This window comes from Stegostoma tigrinum, chromosome 25 (assembly GCF_030684315.1).
Source record: "Stegostoma tigrinum isolate sSteTig4 chromosome 25, sSteTig4.hap1, whole genome shotgun sequence".
NCBI lineage: Eukaryota > Metazoa > Chordata > Chondrichthyes > Orectolobiformes > Stegostomatidae > Stegostoma > Stegostoma tigrinum.
The window spans coordinates 52,277,037-52,296,982 of NC_081378.1; the positions used below are offsets into that span (position 1 = coordinate 52,277,037).

Consider the following 19,946-nt stretch of genomic DNA (forward strand, 5'->3'; position numbering starts at 1 on the left):
GGAATGGTTGCTGCAGGTTCCGGGATTTAAATGTTTCAGTAAGAACAGACAAGATAGTAAAAGAGGGGGAGGTGTGGCATTGTTGGTCAAGGACAGTATTACAGTTGCAGAAAGGATGTTTGGGGACTCGTCAACTGAGGTAAGAAACAGGAAAGGAGAGGTCACCCTGTTGGGAGTTTTCTATAGGCCTCCGAATAGTTCCAGATATGTAGAGGAAAGGATAGCAAAGATGATTCTCGATAGGAGTGAGAGAGACAGGATAGTTGTCATGGGGGACTTCAACTTTCCAAATATTGACTGGGAGCACTATAGTTCGAGTACTATAGATGGGTCAGTTTTTGTCCAGTGTGTGCATGAGGCCTTCCTGACACAGTATGGAAACAGGCCAACAAGGGGCGAAGCCACATTAGATTTGGTACTGGGTAATGAGCCCGGCCAGTTGTTAGATTTGGAAGTAGGTGAGCACTTTGGTGATAGCGATCATAATTCTGTTATGTTTACTTTAGTGATGGAAAGGGATAGGTGTATACCACTGGATAAAAGTTATAGCTGGGGGAAAGGCAATTACGATGAGATTAGGCAAGATTTAGGGAGCATAGGACGGGGAAGGAAACTGCAGGGGATGGGCACATTAGAAATGTGGAGCTTATTCAAGGAAAAGCTCCTGTGTGTCCTAGATAAGTATGTACCTGTCAGGCAGGGAGGAAGCTGTAGAGCGCAGGAGCCGTGGTTTACGAAGGAAGTGGAATCTCTGGTCAAGAGGAAGAAGGCTTATGTTCGGATGAGATGTGAAGGCTCAATTAGGGTGCTTGAGGGTTACAAGGGAGCCAGGAAAGACCGAAGAGAGAGCTCAGAAGAGCCAGGAGGAGACATGAGAATTTGTTGGCGGATAGGATCAGGGTAAACCCTAAGGCTTTCTGTAGGTAGATAAGGAATAAAAGAATGACGAGAGTAAGATTAGGGCCAATCAAAGATAGTAGTGGGAAGTTGTGTGTGGAGTCAGAGGAGATAGGGGAAGCACTAAATGAATATTTTTCGACAGTATTCACTCTAGAAAATGACAATGCTGTCAAGGAGAGTACTGAGATACAGGCTACTAGACGAGGTGGGATTGAGGTTCACAAGGAAGAGGTATTAGAAATCCTACAGATATGAAAATAGATAAGTCCCCTGGGCTGGATGGGATTTATCCTAGGATCCTCTGGGAAGCCAGGGAGGAGATTGCTGAGCTTTTGGCATTGATCTTTAACTCGTCATTGTCTACAGGAATAGTGCCAGATGACTGGAGGATAGCAAACGTGGTTCCCCTGTTCAAGAAGGGGAGTAGAGACAACCCTGGTAATTATAGACCAGTGAGCCTTACTTCAGTCGTTGGTAAAGTGTTGGAAAAGGTTATAAGAGATAGGATTTATAATCATCAAGAAAATAATCATTTGATTCGGGATAGTCAGCACGGTTTTGTAAAGGGTAGGTCGTGCCTCACAAACCTTATTGAGTTCTTTGAGAAGGTGACCAAATAGGTAGATGAGAGTAAACCCGTTGATGTGGTGTATATGGATTTCAGCAAGGCTTTCGATAAGGTTCCCCACAGTAGGCTATTGTACAAAATGCAGAGGAATGGGATTGTGGGAGATATAGCAGTTTGGATCAGAAATTGGCTTGCTGAAAGAAGACAGAGGGTGGTGGTTGATGGGAAATGTTCATCCTGGAGTCCAGTTACTAGTGGTGTACCGCGAGGGTCGGTGTTGGGTCCACTGCTGTTTGTCATTTTTAAAAACAAAGAAACAAATAAAGAAACAAAGAAACCTACAGCACAGGAACAGGCCCTTCGGCCCTCCAAGCCTGCGCCGATCAAGATCCACTGTCTAACCTGTCATCTATTTTCTAATGGTCTGTGTCCATTTGCTCCTTGCCCATCCAATGTACCTGTCCAAATATATCTTAGAAGACGCTAACGTGTCTGCGTCTACCACCTCCTCTGGCAACGCATTCCAGGCGCCCACCACCCTCTGTGTAAAGAACTTTCCACGCATATCTCCCTTAAACTTTCCTCCTCTCACTTTGAACTCATGACCCCTAGTAATTGAGTCCCCTACTCTGGGAAAAAGCTTTTTGCTATCCATCCTGACTATACCCCTCATGATTTTGTTGACCTCAATCAGGTCCCCCCTCAATCTCCATCTTTCTAATGAAAATAATCCTAATCTATTCAACCTCTCATCATAACTAGCACCCTCCATACCAGGCAACATCCTGGTGACCCTCCTCTGCACCCTCTCCAAAGCATCCACATCCTTTTGGTAATATGGCGACCAGAACTGTACACAGTACTCCAAATGTGGCCGAACCAAAGTCCTATACAACTGCAACATGACCTGCCAACTCTTGTACTCAATACCCCGCCCAATGAAGGAAAGCATCCCATATGCCTTCTTGACCACCCTATTGACCTGCGTTGTCACCTTCAGGAAACAATGGACCTGAACACCCAGATCTCTCTGTTCATCAATTTTCCCAAGGACTTTTCCATTTACTGTATATTTCGCCCTTGAATTTGATCCTCCAAAATGCATCACCTCGCATTTGGCCTGATTGAACTCCATCTGCCATTTATCTGCCCAACTCTCCAGTCTATCTATATTCTGCTGTGATTTCTGACAGTCCCCTTCACTATCAGCTACTCCACCAATCTCAGTGTCATCAGCAAACTTGCTTATCAGACTACCTACACCTTCCTCCAGATTTACATATATCACAAACAACAGTGGTCCCAGCACAGATCCCTGTGGAACACCACTGGTAACAGGTCTCCAATTTGAGAAACTCCCTTCTACTACAACCCTCTGTCTCCTGTTGCCCAGCCAGTTTTTTTATCCATCCAGCTAGCACACCCTGGACCCCATGTGACTTCACTTTCCCCATCAGCCTGCCATGGGAAACCTTGTCAAACGCCTTACTGAAGTCCACGTATATGACATCTACAGCCTTTCCCTCATCAATCAACTTTGTCACGTCCTCAAAGAATTCTATTAAGTTGGTAAGACATGACCTTCCCTGTACAAAACCATGTTGCCTATCACTGATAAGCCCATTTTCTTCCAAACGGGAATAGATCCTATCCCTCAGTATCTTCTCCAGTAGCTTCCTTACCACTGACGTCAGGCTCACCGGTCGATAATTACCTGGATTATTCTTGCTGCCCTTTTTAAACAAGGGGACAACATTAGCAAGTCTCCAGTCCTCTGGGGCCTCACCCGTGTCTAAGGACACTGAAAAGATATCTGTTAGGGCCCCACTATAACCTCTCTCACTTCTCTCAGTAAGCTGGGATAGATCCCATCTGGACCTGGGAACTTGACCACCTTAATGTCTTTTAGGATACCTAACACTTCCTCCTTACTTCTGTCAACTTGACCTAGACTAAGCAAACATCTATCCCTAACCTCAAAATCCGTCATGTCCCTCTCCTTGGTGAATACCGACGCAAAGTACTCGTTAAGAATGTCACCCATTTTCTCTAACTCAGCGCATAACTTTCCTTCTTTGTCCTTAACATAGAACATTACAGCACAGTACAGGCACTTCGCCCCTCGATGTTGTGCCGACCTGCCATACCGATCTGAAGCCCATCTAACCTACACTATTCCATGTACGTCCATATGCTTATCCAATGATGCCTTAAATGTACCCAAAGTTGGCGAATCTACTACCGTTGCAGGCAAAGCGTTCCATTCCCTTACTACTCTCTGAGTAAAGAAACTACCTCTGATATCTGTCCTATATCTTCCACCCCTCAATTTAAAGCTATGCCCCCTCGTGCTTGCCGTCACCATCCTAGGAAAAAGGCTGTCCCTATCCACCCTATCTAACCCTCTGATTATTTTATATGTCTCAATTAAGTCACCTCTCAACCTTCTTCTCTCTAATGAAAACAGCCTCAAGTCCCTCAACCTTTCCTCGTAAGACCTTCCCTCCATACCAGGCAACATCCTCGTAAATCTCCTCTGTACCCTTTCCAAAGCTTCCACATCCTTCTTATAATGCAGTGACCAGAACTGTACACAATACTCCAAGTGCGACCGCACCAGAGTTTTGTAGAGGTTCACCATAATCTCTTGGTTCCGGAACTCGATCCCTCTGTTAATAAAAGCTAAAACACTGTATGCCTTCTGAACAGCCCTGTCAACCTGGGTGGCAACTTTCAAGGATCTGTGTACATGGACACCGAGATCTCTCTGCTCATCAACACTTACACTACCAAGAATCTTAGCATTAGCCCTGTACTTTGCCTTCCGGTTACTCCTACCAAAGTGCATCACCTCACACAACTCCACCGACCTTAGTGTCATCTGCAAATTTAAGTGGGCCAATCCTTTCTCTAGTTACCCTCTTGCTCTTTATATATGAATAAAAGGCTTTGGGATTTTCCTTAACCATGTTTGCCAGCAATATCTCATGTCCTCTCTTAGCCCTCTTAATCCCTTTTTTCAGAATTGCTATACATTCCCGATATTCTTGCAAAGCTTCGTCTGTCTTCAGTCGCCTAGACCTCATGTATGCTTCCTTTTTTCTCTTGGCTAGTCTCAAATTTCACCTGTCATCCATGGTTCCCTAATCTTGCCTTTTCTATTCCTCATTTTCACAGGAACATGTCTCTCCTGCATGCTAATCAACCTCTCCTTAAAAGCCTCCCACACATCAAATGTGGATTTACCTTCAAACAGTTTCTCCCAATCTACATTCCCCAGATCCTGCCGAATCTTGGTATAGTCGGCCTTCCCCCAGTTTAGTACTCTTCCTTTAAGACCACTCCTATCCTTGTCCATGAGTATTGGAAAACTTACGGAATTGTTGTCGCTATTTCCAAAGTAGTCCCCTTATGTAATATCAACCACCTGGCCGGGTTCATTCCCTATCACCAGGTCCAGTATGGCCCTTTCCAGAGTTGGACTACATACGTACTGCTCTAGAAAACCCTCCTGGACACACCTTACAAATTCTGCTCCGTCTTGACCCCTAACACTGAGTGAATCCCAGTCAATGTTGGGAAAATTAAAATCTCCCATCACCACCACCCTGTTTCTCCTACACCTTTCCATTATCTGTTTACATATTTGTACCTCTATCTCCCGCCCGCTGTTGGGAGGCCTGTAGTACAGCCCCAGCATTGTTACTGCATCCTTCCTATTTTTGAGTTCTACCCATACTGCCTCACTGCTCGAGTCCTCCATGAGGCCCTCCTTCAGTGCGGCTGTGATATCGTCTTTGACCATTACTGCAACTCCTCCACCCCTTTTACCTCCCTCTCTATCCCGCCTGAAGCATCGATATCCTGGGACAACTAGTTGCCAGTCATGCCCTTCCCTCAACCAAGTCTCAGTAATAGCAATAACATCATTCCTCCAGGTACCGATCCAATCCCTAAGCTCATCTGCCTTGTCTACTACGCTTCTTGCATTAAAACAAATGCACCTCAGACCACCTGTCCCTTTGTGTTCATCATCTGCTCCCCGACTACTATTCCCTTTAGTCACACTGACTCCATTATCTAGTTCCCTCAGGCTTTCGTTTCTACCTCTTTTCTGTCCAATATTTGGTTCCCATCCCCCTGCCACATTAGTTCAAACCCTCCCCCACAGCATTAGCAAAAGCACCCCAAGGACATTGGTTCCAGTCCGGTTCAGGTGTAGACTGTCCAATTTGTAATAGTCCCACCTTCCCCAGAACCGGTTCCAATGTCCCAAAAATCTGAACCCCTCCCTCCTGGATGAGGGCGTAGAAGGATGGGTTAGTAAATTTGCAGACGACACTAAGGTCGGTGGAGTTGTGGATAGTGATGAAGGATGTTGTAGGTTACAGAGACACATAGATAAGCTGCAGAGCTGGGCTGACAGGTGGCAAATGGAGTTTAATGCGGACAAGTGTGAGGTGATGCACTTTGGTAGGAGTAACCGGAAGGCAAAGTACTGGGCTAATGGTAAGATTCTTGGTAGTGTGGATGAGCAGAGAGATCTCGGTATCCATGTACACAGATCCTTGAAAGTTGCCACCCAAGTTGACAGGGTTGACAAGAAGGCATACACTGTTTTAGCTTTTATTAATAGAGGGATCGAGTTTCGGAACCATGAGGTTATGCTGCAGCTGTACAAAACTCTGGTGCGGCCGCACTTGGAGTATCGCGTATAGTTCTGGTCACCGCATTATAAGAAGGATGTGGAAGCTTTGAAAAGGGTGCAGAGGAGATTTACTAGGATGTTGCCTGGTATGGAGGAAAGGCTGAGGGACTTGAGGCTGTTTTCATTAGAGAGAAAAAGGTTGAGAGATGACTTAATTGAGACATGTAAGATAATCAGAGGGTTAGATAGGGTGGATAGGGACAGCCTTTTTCCTAGGATGGTGATGGCGAGCACGAGGGGCCATAGCTTTAAATTGAGGGGTGAAAGATATCAGACAGATGTCAGAGATAGTTTCTTTACTCAGAGAGTAGTAAGGGTATGGAACACTTTGCCCGCAATGGTAGTAGATTCACCAACTTTAAGTACATTTAAGTAGTCATTGGACAAGCATATGGACGTACATGGAATCGTCTAGTTTAGATGGGCTTCAGATTGGTTTCACAGGTCGGCACAACATCGAGGGCTGAAGGGCCTGTACTGTGCTGTAATGTTCTATGTTCTATGTTCACCTGCACATCCGCCAATGAGGTATACAGCATCCGCTGTACCCGTTGTGGCCTCCTGTACATCGGGGAAACCAAGCGGAGGCTTGGGGGCCGCTTTGCAGGACACCTGTGCTGAGTTCACAATAAACAGCTGCACCTCCCAGTGGCAAACCATTTCAACTCCCCCTCCCATTCCTCAGACAACGTGTCCATCTGGGTCCTCCTGCAGTGCCACAACGAGGCCACCTAAAGGTTGCAGGAACAGCAACTCATATTCCGTTTGGGAACCCTGCAGCCAAATGGTATCAATGTGGATTTAACAAGCTTCAAAATCTCCCCTCCCCCTACCGCATCCCAAAACCAGCCTGCTTCCCTAACCTGTTCTTTCTCTCACCTATCCCTTCCTCCCACCTCAAGCCGTACCCCCATTTCCTACCTACTAACCTCATCCTGCCCTTGACCTGTCCGTCCTCCCTGGACTGACCTATCTCCTCACTACCTCCCCACCTACACTCACCCTCACTGGCTCCATCCCTGCCTGTTTAACTTGTCTGTCTCCTCTCCACCTATCTTCTCCTCTATCCATCTTCGATCTGCCTCGCCCTCTCTCCCTACTTATTTCAGAACCCTCTTCCCCTCCCCTATTTCTGATGAAGGGTCTAGGCCTGAAACGTCAGCTTTCCTGCCCCTAGGATGCTGCTTGGCCTTTTGAGTTCATCCAGCTCCACAATGTATTAATTTTGCATGGATTGCTCGCTGGCTGGCTGTAGTTACAGCATATTTTAACCTGAATCCAGGGGTGACTAAGGGATTGTTCTTTGACTGTAACCTTCCCAGCATGCTCACACTCTAACCCAGGCTCGTACATACAGCTATCTTAGCCTGCACATGAGAACTTCAGTCCTACTAGCAGATTTCAGGTAAGATAAAATTAGCTTTTAAATCCCTGTTCTTGTGTATTCTTCAAAGGGAAACACACAAAATTTTGCCTGTTGTTTGAGACATAATCCACACAGCATGGCTTGCATTTGAGCAGGGGATTGTCAGTCCCTCATTGAACTGTGACGTCTTCTAACTACAAAGTTAATCAATTTTGACTCATCTCTCACCACTTTGAAGGATTGTTGTTTGAAGTTTTCTTTGCACCTTTCGATGTAACATTCCAGGAGTCTTTTTCTACAGCCAGCCAGTTAGTAACATCCACAGCCGTTTGCAGCTGTATCTGGCCTCGTAATTACATTTTTTAAAAAAAAGTTAAAAATATCTATTGTACTTCTGGGTTCTGAATTGTGGCCATGACAGATGTTACCCCACATTAAACAGTCTCAGCAAGCTAATAGTTTGCTATATTGAACCTCCCATGCTGAAGTCTCGGAAAATAAACAAAAGTTTCACATTGACAGGTTGCAACTCTGGATATGTAGTTACATCAACAGCAGATACCATGTTTGTAGGGATTCGGGTTTGTGATCAGTAATCTGCTGATATTTAGGTGGTTTGAGTCACCCCCCTCCCCCACCACCACCACCGCCACCCCGGATCCCTGGTTCTGACACTGGACTTCATTTAGGAATGTGAAGTGAAAAAGGCAGTAGGCAGGTGTTTCAGGACAAAGAATCTCTGCATTTATTAAATGCAAAGATGATTAAAACACAAGAAATTTTAAAACACTAATAAACAGGGAAATAAAACAAAGGTGAGTAAAAAAATACAAGCGTTAAAATGGCAAATTTAAAACACTGAAACTGACACTATCAATTATTTACCTAACACAGGCTAATTACTATGAGAAACTAAACATGAGTTTCAAACACAGATATTTTAATCAGACTTCCGGGCCTTGGGGATTCCCGCACTGTCACGAACCCACCTTCCCTTCCCTGCTAACTAGGTTGGATACTTTGAGTCTCGAGGAAATAGGCTCACCACTGGGGATAAACACAATTTTGAAATATGGCCAGCGGCTCCAACTCGTTTTAGCTGGTGCTTCAGTGAAAACTTCAGATGGTGTTCAGTCAGTTTTGAAACATGGGTTTTCTTACTTTGTGGTGGTTTTGTGAGACGGTTTTCACTTCAGGATGTGTCTGAAGCCTTGTCAGTGGTTTTCGTCAGTCGTCATATCTGCTGGTTGTGGTCGGTTGCCATTGGTTCCCCAATATGGAACAGCCCTATGTTAGTAGGTTTCAGGGAGATAGCTGTGCAGATAGATCTCAGGAAGAGTGGCTGTCTGGGAACCCTCAATGTCGGTAGCTGCGGAGATCACTCTCACTCTCACTCTGGATCACCCTGGATCGGGGCTAGCAGGTATACAGAGATAACACAGTGTAGAGCTGGAGGAACACAGCAGGCCAGGCAGCATCAGCTAAGTGGGAAAATTGATGTTTTGGGTCAGGACTCTTCTTCAGAAATGGGGGAAGGGGAACGGAGCTCCGAGCTAAATAGAAAGAGGAGGGGTGGCCCTGGGGAAGGTAGGTGGGATGGTGATAGGTGAGTGCAGGTAGGCAGTGGTGGAGATTGGCAGTGAGATGGGAAGAGCAGATAGGTGGGAGAGAAGATGGACAGGTTGTGTCAAGTCAAGGAGTTGGGGGTGAGAGGGAGGGTTAGTCATGGAATGAGGCCGGGGTGGGGAGATTTTGAAACTGGTAAAGTCCACATTTAGGCCATTGGGCTGTAGGCTCCCAAGGTGGAATATGAGGTGCTGCTCCTCCAGTTTCTGAGTGGCATCATTGTGACACTGGAGAAGGCCCAGGATGGACATGTTGCCCAGGGAGTGGGAGGGGGAGTTGAAATGGTTTGCAAACGGAAGGTGTTGTTGTTTGTCGTGAACAGAGCACAGGTGCTCTACAAAGCGCAGGTCTCTGAGCCTCCGCTTGATCTCACCAATGTAGGGGAGGCCACATCGGGAGCAGCAGATGCAACAGACCACATTGATGGATGTTCAGGTGAACCTCTGTCTGATGTGAAAGGCTTGTTTGGTGCCTTGAATGGAGGTGTAGCGGCAGGTGTAGCACTTCCTGCGGGTGCAGGGAAGGTGGTGGGGCTAGTGAGGAGTGTGCCTAGCAGTTATACAGACTGTGTGCTCCATTATCACCTCACAAATCTGTCTTATCCATTGTGTTTCTGTTGTCCACTTTGTGGTGAATTGGCTTCCTGATAGTTTAGAGTAAGTGTAAATGTGTTTTGATTAAGGGGAATGTCCAGTATTTCTGTGAATGAGTATTAATTTAAGTTGAATGCCTTGGTACCTCTGAAGAGTCCAAGAAGTCTGAAGTTGTTGCCTTAAATCTGGTTCTTGTTCACGCTCAGGCATGAATAAGATTTCTAACTGAACCATGGTTCCAGACAGCTAGCCCCATGATTGTGTCTTCCAGAGCAAAGCCCAGCTGCTTTTCTTTTTGGTTTAAAAATTCTGTTAAAAATCCAGGGGTTTAGGTCCAGTACTCTAAATGGCAGGGATTTTTGCTCACTCCTACATGCTTGGAAGGCAATGTTGAACAATGTTGCCAAGCCACCGCCTGTCCAAATTCACTGACATACAGGACATACTTCTTGACAAACAATGGAAGATGAAGACAGTGTATGACTAGTATGCAGGGATGGAACCATCTCAACTACATGTAGGACAAAAGTTCCAAGTCACACACTCCACAACAGGAACATGATTACCCACACAGGTTTCAAAAATAAATAGACAGTCCAAGTCTTATGAAGTCATGACATCAAATATAGAAAAGGTATAGAAATCAAAATTAAGTTAACAAAAAAGATATGAGGTTATGTCAGATAATAAATACAACTAAAAGCCAAGCTCAAAACAGAACATTCAGAAGGTGGGTGGAAAATTAAATATGAGTAACAGAGAGGGTTTATGAAAAACATTTGGCAGTTAATTTAAAAATAAAGACCAAAGTCTTCAAGAAGTGCGTTAGTACCAAAAGAGTCGTAAAGCGAGTTGTCAGGCTAATTAGGGATTAAAAGGGGAATTTACACATACAGGTGAGAGTCATTGCTGAGATGATAAATGAATGCTTTGTTTGTGACGAAAATGCCACCCAGAACACAGTGACAGAGGATAAAACTCAGTCACTGGAAGGGTTTACAATTGATGAGAAGTGCAGGATAAACTGTTGGCACTTTAAGTTGATAAAGTACCAGGATAAGAAACATCCAAGGATATTGAAGGAAATTAAGATGGAATTAAAGTGCCAAGCATGTTTCAATTTTTCCTGGATTTGGGGATGGTCCATGTCCCAAACAGGTTGTAAAAAACCGCCCAGCAATTACAGATGAGTCTGTTGAACAGTGTGGTGGGAAAAATCTAGAAAAGAAAAAAAATCAAATTTTTCCATCACATGGAAAACATGGGTTGATTCAGAAGAGTTTGCACGCAGTTTTTAAGGGAAAATTCTGTCTATATTGCTGGTGTTTTTTGAAGAGGTAACAGAAAGGGTTGACACATGACTGTTGATGAGGTATACAGGGACTTTCAGAAGGTGTTTGATACAATGCCATACAACAGATTTGTAAGCTCAGTTATAGGTTATGGATTAAACAGTAGAGTAGCAACATGGATATAAAATTAGCATAGTCCATGGATATTTTTCGGGCTGGTGGAAGGCTTGTAATGGAATTTTCCAGGAGTTGGTATTGGGACACTTGCTTTTCCTAACATATATTATTGATCTGCACTTTGGTGTGAAGCAAGCAATTTCAAAATTTGCAGATGACGCCAAACGTGCAAGAATTGTAAACTGTCAGATGGACAGTGTGGAACTCCAAAAGAACATTGACAAGTTTGTAAAGTACTGTGGGCTAATAAATGATAGATGAAGTTCAACACAGGGAAGTGTGAAATGAGAACTTCGGTACACGGACATTACATTATAAAATAAAGGATAGTATTCTAAAGGACGTGCAGGAGCAGAGAAACCTGGGTGAATATGTACATAAGCCATTAAAGGCAGTAGGACAGGTAAAGAGAGCTGTTAATAAAGGATACAGTATTCTAGTTTTCATTAAAAAATACAGGCATAGGATACAGGCCAGGGAGATTATGATGAACTGAGATAATGGGAACTGCAGATGCTGGAGATTCCAAGATAATAAAATGTGAGGCTGGATGAACACAGCAGGCCAAGCAGCATCTCAGGAGCACAAAAGCTGACGTTTCGGGCCTAGACCCTTCATTATGATGAACTGTTTAGATATAAGACACTGTTAGACCTTAGCTGAAATATTGTGTACAGCTGTGGGCATTAAATTATAGGAAGAATGAGAATGCATTTAAGAGAGCACAGAGGACGTTTATGAGAAGGTTTCAGGGATATGGCTTCAGGTCTGAGGAAAAATTGGAGAAGTTGTGTCTATTTCCTTTGGCAATGAGAAGGCTAAGAGGAAATTTGATAGGTCTGGACAGAGTAAATAGCAAGAAACTGTTCCCATTTGGATTGAGAGCCAGTATATGGATTGAGAACCAGAGGTTTTAAAGTGTTTTACAAAAGAAACAAATGTGAAGTCAGAAAAAGCTTCTTCTCACCATGACTGATTAGGGTCCAAAATGCATGGCCTAAGATATGTTGGATGCTGGTTCAATTGAGGTATTCAACAGGGTATTAGATGATTATTTAAAGAGATACAATGTGCGTTGTTACGGGGGAAAAAACAGGGTATTGGCACTAAGATAAAATGCTCAGTGAGTCAATGCAGACATGATAGGTCAAATAGCCTCCTTCAACACCGTAACAATTTTGAGATTCTGTGAGGAATAGATGCCAGCTAAGGGAAAGTGTACAATATGCTAACTGTGAAGAGTGAACACAAAAGTACATACCTGTGTGACAACAGAGTGATGGAACACGAGGGTAATCAATACACCGATGACTAACAGTAGCCAAGGGAAACACCCATAGTTCCAGAAGTTTACAAGATCTGGTCAAATTGCCAAAATGATAAATGGACTCTTTGAAATCTGCATTTGTAAATTTTATGATCCCTATCTCTATATAACTAATCTTGTGATTACCCAACGTTTATGAATTTCAAATTGCAGCACTTGAGCTACCTTGGGAAAAACTATTATCTTTTAGATGATGTGTGAGTGATAATGGAAACTGCAGATGCTGGAGAATCCAAGATAACAAAGTGTGAAGCTGGATGAACACAGCAGGCCAAGCAGCATCCCAGGAGCACAAAAGCTGATGTTTCGGGCCTAGACCCTTCATCAGAGATGCTCTCTGATGAAGGGTCTAGGCCCAAAACGTCAGCTTTTGTGCTCCTGAAATGCTACTTGGCCTGCTGTGTTCATCCAGCTTCACACTTTGTTATCTTTTAGATGATGTTCCTTTAAGAGCTAAATATGTAAATGAGTCAAGTTACCAGATGGTTTCAGAGGCTCACAGCATTGCTCAACTCTTAACACAAGCTATGTCTAAAGAATATTCTCTACTGAATTTATTAGTTCAGCTGTCAATAACACCACCAGAGATCTCTATGTAAACAATCCCCATATCTCATTTGCACTACATTTAGATAGCACAAAATATTCTTCCATTAAGTCTGCTTTCTCTCCAGGCATGCTGCCAAACCTGCTGAGTTTCTCCAATTTTTTTTGTTTTGGTTTTTCAGCTTCTGCAGTTCTTTCCCTTATTATTACATCCTTTTGCGCTCTAGAGGTTAATACATGGAACAGCCAATGTAAGCTTTTATTGAGGTTAAAAGGCTACAAGAGCACATCCCAGCAATGACCATCAAGGACTGGCTACACCTCACAGTATCGCAGAATTGTGGTAGTGCTGAAGGAGGCGATTCAGCTCATCGCACTTGCATCAGTTCCACTACGGAGTGCCAATTTCTGCCTTTCCCCACTTTGCTAGAAAATGTAAAAAAAATCTCTGGACACTTCTTGTCCACAATACCTGTGATGTGCTTTTTGGTGCTGTAAGCTTTCAGAGAACCTAGGTACACTGTAATTGCTAAGTCCATCTATTATCTGGGTTATCAGCATCTGAAATATTACTGGGGTATTAATAAAGTTAGAGGATACAAGAGTTGTATGATATGGGCTTTCATGTGATGAGCCAGAGATTTCTCTCACTCTGGAGGTCATGCAAAATTCCCAGTACCTTCTTTTTATAAAAGAAGGTTTGCTGGGTAGGCAATTGATCTCACCCTGTCTATACAATCCACAACACAAGAATTGGGAAAGAGTCTGCTATGTTCACTGCAGTTCCTTCCCAGTCACAAATATGGGCTGTGTTGATTTGTTGTGCTTTGGGGCCTGTGCATTAGCTGACCTCCAGCTGCATGAGCCGGTTATGAAATAGTACAAAAACAAAGTTGCTGGAAAAGCTCAGCAGGTCTGGGAGCATCTGTGGAGGAGAAAACTGAGTTAACAGTTCGGGTCCGGTGACACTTCCTCTGTTTTTGTTCCTGATTTACAGCATCTGCAGTTCTTTTGGTTTTTATGTAGTAGCACGCTAAGGTGTGCACTAAGCCTGTGTGGCTGGGCAGTCAGTATGAACAGGTATGCACTGAGTATGAGATAGGAAGAACTGCAGATGCTGGAGACAGAGATAACAGTGTGCGCGTACTGGGCATATAATGGTGTGCACAATACTTAACAGGATTGCACTGGGTATTTACAGGAATGTACTGGGCATGTACTGGTGTGAAGTGGGTATTTACAGGAATGTATTGGGCATGCACTGGGTATTTACAGGAATGCAATGGGCATGCACTGGTGTGTAGTGGGCATTTACAAGAATGTACTGGGCATGTACTGGGTATTTACAGGAATGTACTGGGCATGCACTGGTGTGCAGTGGGCATTTACAGGAATGTACTAGGTATGTACCGGATATTTACAGGAATGCAATGGGCATGTACTGGTGTGTAGTGGGCATTTACAGGACTGCACAGTATTTATGAGCGGCGAAGATCATGAGACAGCGACAAGATGATAATTGGTAACAGACTGCCGGAGAAATTTAGCAGATCTATGAAGACAGAAATGGAGTTAACGTACCGACCTGCGACCTTCCTTCAAAATAGAAGAAGAATGATAAACAGTCTTTAAGGAGCTGAATCGAGAAACATGCACCTGACAGACACTCACCAGCTCGCGACCTCTGGCGCGTCACTAACCAACAGCAAGCGGCGCGCGGCTCCAACTGCTGCCCCTAGGGAAGGGAGGGGCGGAGCCAGCAGAGCTGCGCGCGCACCACGGGAGGATTGCTGTTGGCGCCAAGGCGAGGCTGGAGTCAGGCCTGTCCTGAGCGGTCAGTGAGTGAGGGACCGACCTCGGGTCGGTGATCGGTCAGTGAGGGAGGGAATGAGTGACCGACCTTAGGTTGGTGAGCGGTGAGTTAGTCAGAGAGTGAGTGACCGACCAATCCACCCACCCACCTCCGGCCCGGTGAGCGGTCAGTGAGTGAATGACCCCGACCAAGTGAGAGGTCGCTGAGGAAGTGATCTTGGAAGGAATCGCTAGAGGCCCAGGTCCCCAGCAGAAGCCTCGAAGTGTCAGTCTTGAGCCCATGCCGCTGCTGCTCTAGGCCCCCTGGCCTCCCTCAGATCCCCGGGGGAGCTTCAAGTAAGAGCGGCCTGCCTCACTGAAACTAGCTCGCATCCACCGCCATTCCCACTACCGGTGATCAAGTTCCATCTTCACTTCTAACTTATCAATGTAGAAAAAATTCTGCACCGCCTTGGGAGATTTCGAAGCATTGCAGAGAATGAGTCACTTTCTAGAGCGTAGTCACTGTTGTGATGTTGGAAAGGGGACTGCCAGATTGCGCACAGCGACCTTTCTCAAACAGCAAAGTGATTATCTATGTAATGTAGGTTGTCTTAAATATTGACAGATAACTCAGTTGCTCCTCTTGAAAATGGTGCCATCAGATCTTTTAGAACTACCTGAGCAGGTAGTTCTACCATTAAGTCTCTTTTTAATGTCTTATCTGAATGAAGGCCCTTCAGATAGTGCAACACTGCTTCAAGTACTGGAATGTCAGCTTGTATTTTTGTGCTAATACCTGGAATTGGACTCTGATTCAGAAATGAGTGTTACCAAATGACTCGCAGCTGATGTAAACAATATGACTTTTTTTGTTTTTGTGATTTTGATTGAAGGAATATTTATTAGCGAGCATTTTGAGGAGAATGTAGCTGCTTTGAATTTGGTTGTGTGTTATTTGACTTGTCAGAGAGACAGCCTGTACTTAATGTTCACTAGTTCAATTGGCTGGTTTCTGCTGTAGAGTATTGCCAGCATGTGTGGTTCAATTCCTGCACCAGCTGAACTCTATGAAGGGCTCAATCTTGACCTCACTGCTGTCCAGTGGTGTGGTGAGAGCAGCCATGTGATCCTCTGGGACTATGGAGTCTTAAATTTTACTTAATGTTTTATTGTTAACGTAGCACCATTGAGAGTGCAGCACTCCCATTTGGATTATCAACCAAGATTACAGGCTCACATCTCTGAAATGGAATTTAAATCCCTGTGATTTCTGACTCAAGCAAACACACCTTAGTGGGCTACAATTACAATGTCCACCTCTAATCACAAAACATTGTTAATGCAACAGTTGGGGATCAGTACAGCTGTTTTTGAAACCTGATGAAAATTTGACAAACTTAAATATAGTCAAGACAAAATACGAAATCAATTTAAGTTATAAAACATGAACAAATGCTACTTTATCTACCTATCACACTGACCACTCACCTTTCACTCTACACCCTGCCCACACCTAACTGCTAGCCTAACTCCTCATTCTTCAGTTTTAAAAGCCAGTTATATTGAACTAAAAATGCTAACTCTGTTTCTGTCTGCACAGGCACTGTCAGACCTGCTGAGTTTCTTGAGCACTTTGTGTTTTAAATTAAACACCCTTTATTTTTAGTGCATGTGCACGAAAACTGATGCGTCAAAATTGGCGTTCTCTCTCTTTTAATCTCACCCCAAAGATAGAAATTTATAAAGGTAAATACAAGCAGATTAATTTCAAGGGCATTTACCTCTGTTTGTGGGTTGTGGGTTCAAGTCCTAGTGGACATTTTCCAGACTGTAATCTTTTAATGTACTATCCAGTGGAGTGCTGTAACAGCTGTCTTTTAGATGAGATGTTAAAACAAGCCACTGCCTGTCAACTTAAGATAGATATAAAGGAATGATGGCACAACTTTGAGGAGCAAGAGAGTTCTTTACTGCCTGCTGGCCAGTATTGCAAAAACAGATTTTTCTGGTCATTATCTCACTTTTTTGTGGGAGTTTGCTGTGCACAAATTGGTTTCAATGTTTTGACATTCAAACCTAAATTTAATGACAATTCATAAGTGCTTAAGTGGCTGTGAAGCACTTTGGGACTCCGTAAGATTGTGAAAGGTACAGCATAAATGTAGACCTTTCTGCTTCTTTTGATACTTTTTATTCGCGTGAAAATCTTTTCTAAATTATCTCACTGGGAAAATATTTCTATAAAATTTCCATTATTCACACTATAAATGCACAATAATTTTACAGTGGAAATAAACCTCAGTAATAAATATTTTTCTTAAATTCTTTTTTAAAAAGTCTTCCTTTCATCTCTAATTAGCATTCAAATCCAATACCTATTCAATGTTTGAGAAACTACAGTATATTTTGGTAGCTACCCTATTTCATATGTATCTCATGTTTATATATTGCAGATATACCATGCAGGATAGCATCAAATTAGCCTCATGTGGGGATGACATTAAAATCTGGGATTCGCTTTCAATGACAGTGGTGGAACAGTTTAACCCTCACAAGAAGCCCTGTGAAGTAACTTCCGTTTGCTGGACTGTTGATAATATCCTTTGGAGTTTACTGCTGTCAGTAACTATTCCATTTATGTAATTGTTTGCTATTAGACAGGCCTATGGGAATGAGGATAACTGGCTTGCATTCTAGTTTGATGGGTTCTGAGATAATTGGGATCTGGGAGGTTGAGAGGTGAGCTTCTAAAGACTTATAAAATCATGAGGGGAAGAAATACGGTGAATAGCAAGGTGCACCAGGGAGCGGGAGTCCAAAACTAGGGTGCATGTTTTTAAGGTGAGAGGAGGATGGAGCGTTAGTCCGTGGAATGAACTGCCACAGGAAGTAGTGAATGCAGGTACAGCCTCAACATTTAAAAAAACATTTGGATAAATTCATGATTAGGAAAGATTAGGAGGGGTATGGGCTATACCCCAGCCAAATGTCACTGGCTTGGTTTGGAAACATGAGATAACAAGTTGTAGAGCTGGATGAATACAGCAGGCCGAGCAGGAACACTGACGTTTCAGGCCTAGACCCTTCTTCAGAAATGGGGTGGGGAAGAGGGTTCTGAAATAAACAGGGAGAGAGGAGGACGTGGATAGAAGATGGATAGAGGACAAGATAGGTGGAGAGGAAACAGACAGGTCAAAGAGGCGGGGATGGAGCCAGTAGAAGGAGTCATTGGAAGGATGGTTAGGCTCGCGGTTGAAGAAGTAAGCGCGGAGGTGGTGGAAAAACTGCTGGATGTCCAAATGTGACTGGTATCAGTTGTGCTTCAGGACATGGTCGAGCAGTTTCAAGGACGAAGAGATTATGAGGGCGTTGCAGTGGGAGAGAGATCCACTGAGGTTTTTCCATAGGGAGGAGGGCAACTTCTATAGGCTAGGCATCCACTTGTTTCAGAGATAGTTGGAATTGCAGATACTGGAGAATCGGAGATAACAAGGTGTAGAACTGGATGAACACAGCGGGCCAAGCAGCGTCAGAGGAGCAGGAATGCTGATGTTTCGGGCCTAGACTCCTCTTCAGAAATGTGAGAGTGGAAGGGGGTTCTGAAATAAATAGGAAGAGGGGGGAGATAGGTGGAGAGGAGACAGACAGGTCAAAGTGGTGGGATGGAGCCAGTAGAAGGGGTTAGTGGAGGGAGCGTTGGTTTGGAAACATGATCAGTGTGGACTTACTGGCTCAAAGGGTCTGTTTCCATGCTGTATGACTCTGTGGCAATGCTCAAAGACATGGATAGATGAGTTATTGGGAGGTTTGTACATGCGGCTCATCTTGACTTCACATATTCCTGACAACAGCCGATAGATGTGTTCGGTACTTTCCAAATGACACCCCCCCCCCCCCCCCCCCCAACACACACACACACACACACACACACACACACACACACACACACACACACACACACACTTTTGCATGATCTCACGGCAGGGGCGTATGACAGTGAATGGGAATGTTTTAACTACTTTGGGATGCTTTGAGGATCTGCCCTTAAGTGCTTTCACTGTCCTCCTAGAGTCACTGCCATAACAGAGTTATAAGACCAGAAGACATAGGAGTGGAAGTAAGGCCATTGGGCCCATCAAGTCCACTCTGCCATTTAAATCATGGCTGGTGGGCATTTCAACTCCACTTCCCTGCACTCTCCCCGTGGCCCTTGATGCCTTCTGAGATCAACAATTTGTCGATCTCTGCCTTGAAGGCATCCAACGTCCCAGCCTCCACTGCACTCCGTGGCAATGAATTCCACAAGCCCACCACTCTTGGCTGAAGAAATGTCGTCTCATTTCAGTTTTAAATTTCCCCCCTCTAATTTTAAGGCTGTGCGCACGTGTCCTAGTCTCCCCTCCTAACGGAAACAACTTCCTAGTGTCCACCCTTCTAAACCATACATTATCTCGTAAGTTTCTATTAGATCTCCCCTCAACCTTCTAAACTCTAATGAATACAATCCCAGGACCCTTAGCCGTTCATCATACGTTAAACCTACCATTCCAGGATTCATCCGTGTGAATCTCCACTGGACACGCTCCAGTGCCAGTATGTCCTTCCTGAGGTGTGGGGCCCAAAGATGTGCATTTGCTGCTGGAGTACTGTATCAAGCATGTGATCTACATGTTCCATGCAGTGGAGCTGGTTTTCAGTGGTTAGTGTCTCATTGCTGGGCATGTTGCCTTGGGAGACGACAGTGTCGTTGGACAGTGCTTCTTGAGACTTGATTTGGAGGATGTTGTAAAGACTACTGATGGACCTCAGTGTTCTGAGGTGCCTGCTGTTCAAGTCTCTGTAGGAACATAGGGATCACTGTCACCTGGTAAACCACCACCCTCATCTCAAGGTTGTTGAGATTCAGGCCCACAAGTCCTCTGATCCTCTGTTGACTTGAAAAATGAGCTAGTACATAAGAGGCCACAATGAATTTCATCAGCTGTACCTGCTTCCATCAGGTCAAGGCTCCCAAGATATGAAAATAGTTTTATAACATAATAATCTATT

The 19,946-nt window shown here is 44.2% G+C and overlaps 1 protein-coding gene and 1 long non-coding RNA gene across 10 annotated transcripts in view; one reads left to right on the forward strand and one right to left on the reverse strand.

The window, feature by feature from the left end:
• LOC125463061 (uncharacterized) overlaps positions 1-14,854 on the reverse strand; it is a 172,379-nt gene extending 157,525 nt beyond the window's left edge. For 2 of the 4 annotated variants that reach the window (XR_007249747.2, XR_007249745.2), the window contains exon 1: positions 14,775-14,854. This is a non-coding gene — a long non-coding RNA (uncharacterized LOC125463061). Of the gene's footprint in view, positions 1-14,684 lie in introns of all 4 variants that reach the window. The other 2 variants (XR_009447238.1, XR_007249746.2) reach the window with 1 other exon arrangement.
• Positions 14,823-19,946, forward strand: part of nedd1 (NEDD1 gamma-tubulin ring complex targeting factor) — a 45,567-nt gene continuing 40,443 nt past the window's right edge. Inside the window, exons 1-2 of one of the 6 annotated variants that reach the window (XM_059654748.1) lie at positions 14,823-14,937; positions 17,351-17,493. In XM_059654748.1, the coding sequence (XP_059510731.1) occupies positions 17,358-17,493 (136 nt within the window). In that variant the 5' untranslated portion in view covers positions 14,823-14,937; positions 17,351-17,357. Of the gene's footprint in view, positions 15,252-15,280; positions 15,499-15,527; positions 17,046-17,350; positions 17,494-19,946 lie in introns of those variants that run through there. The other 5 variants (XM_059654747.1, XM_059654749.1, XM_059654752.1 and 2 more) reach the window with 5 other exon arrangements.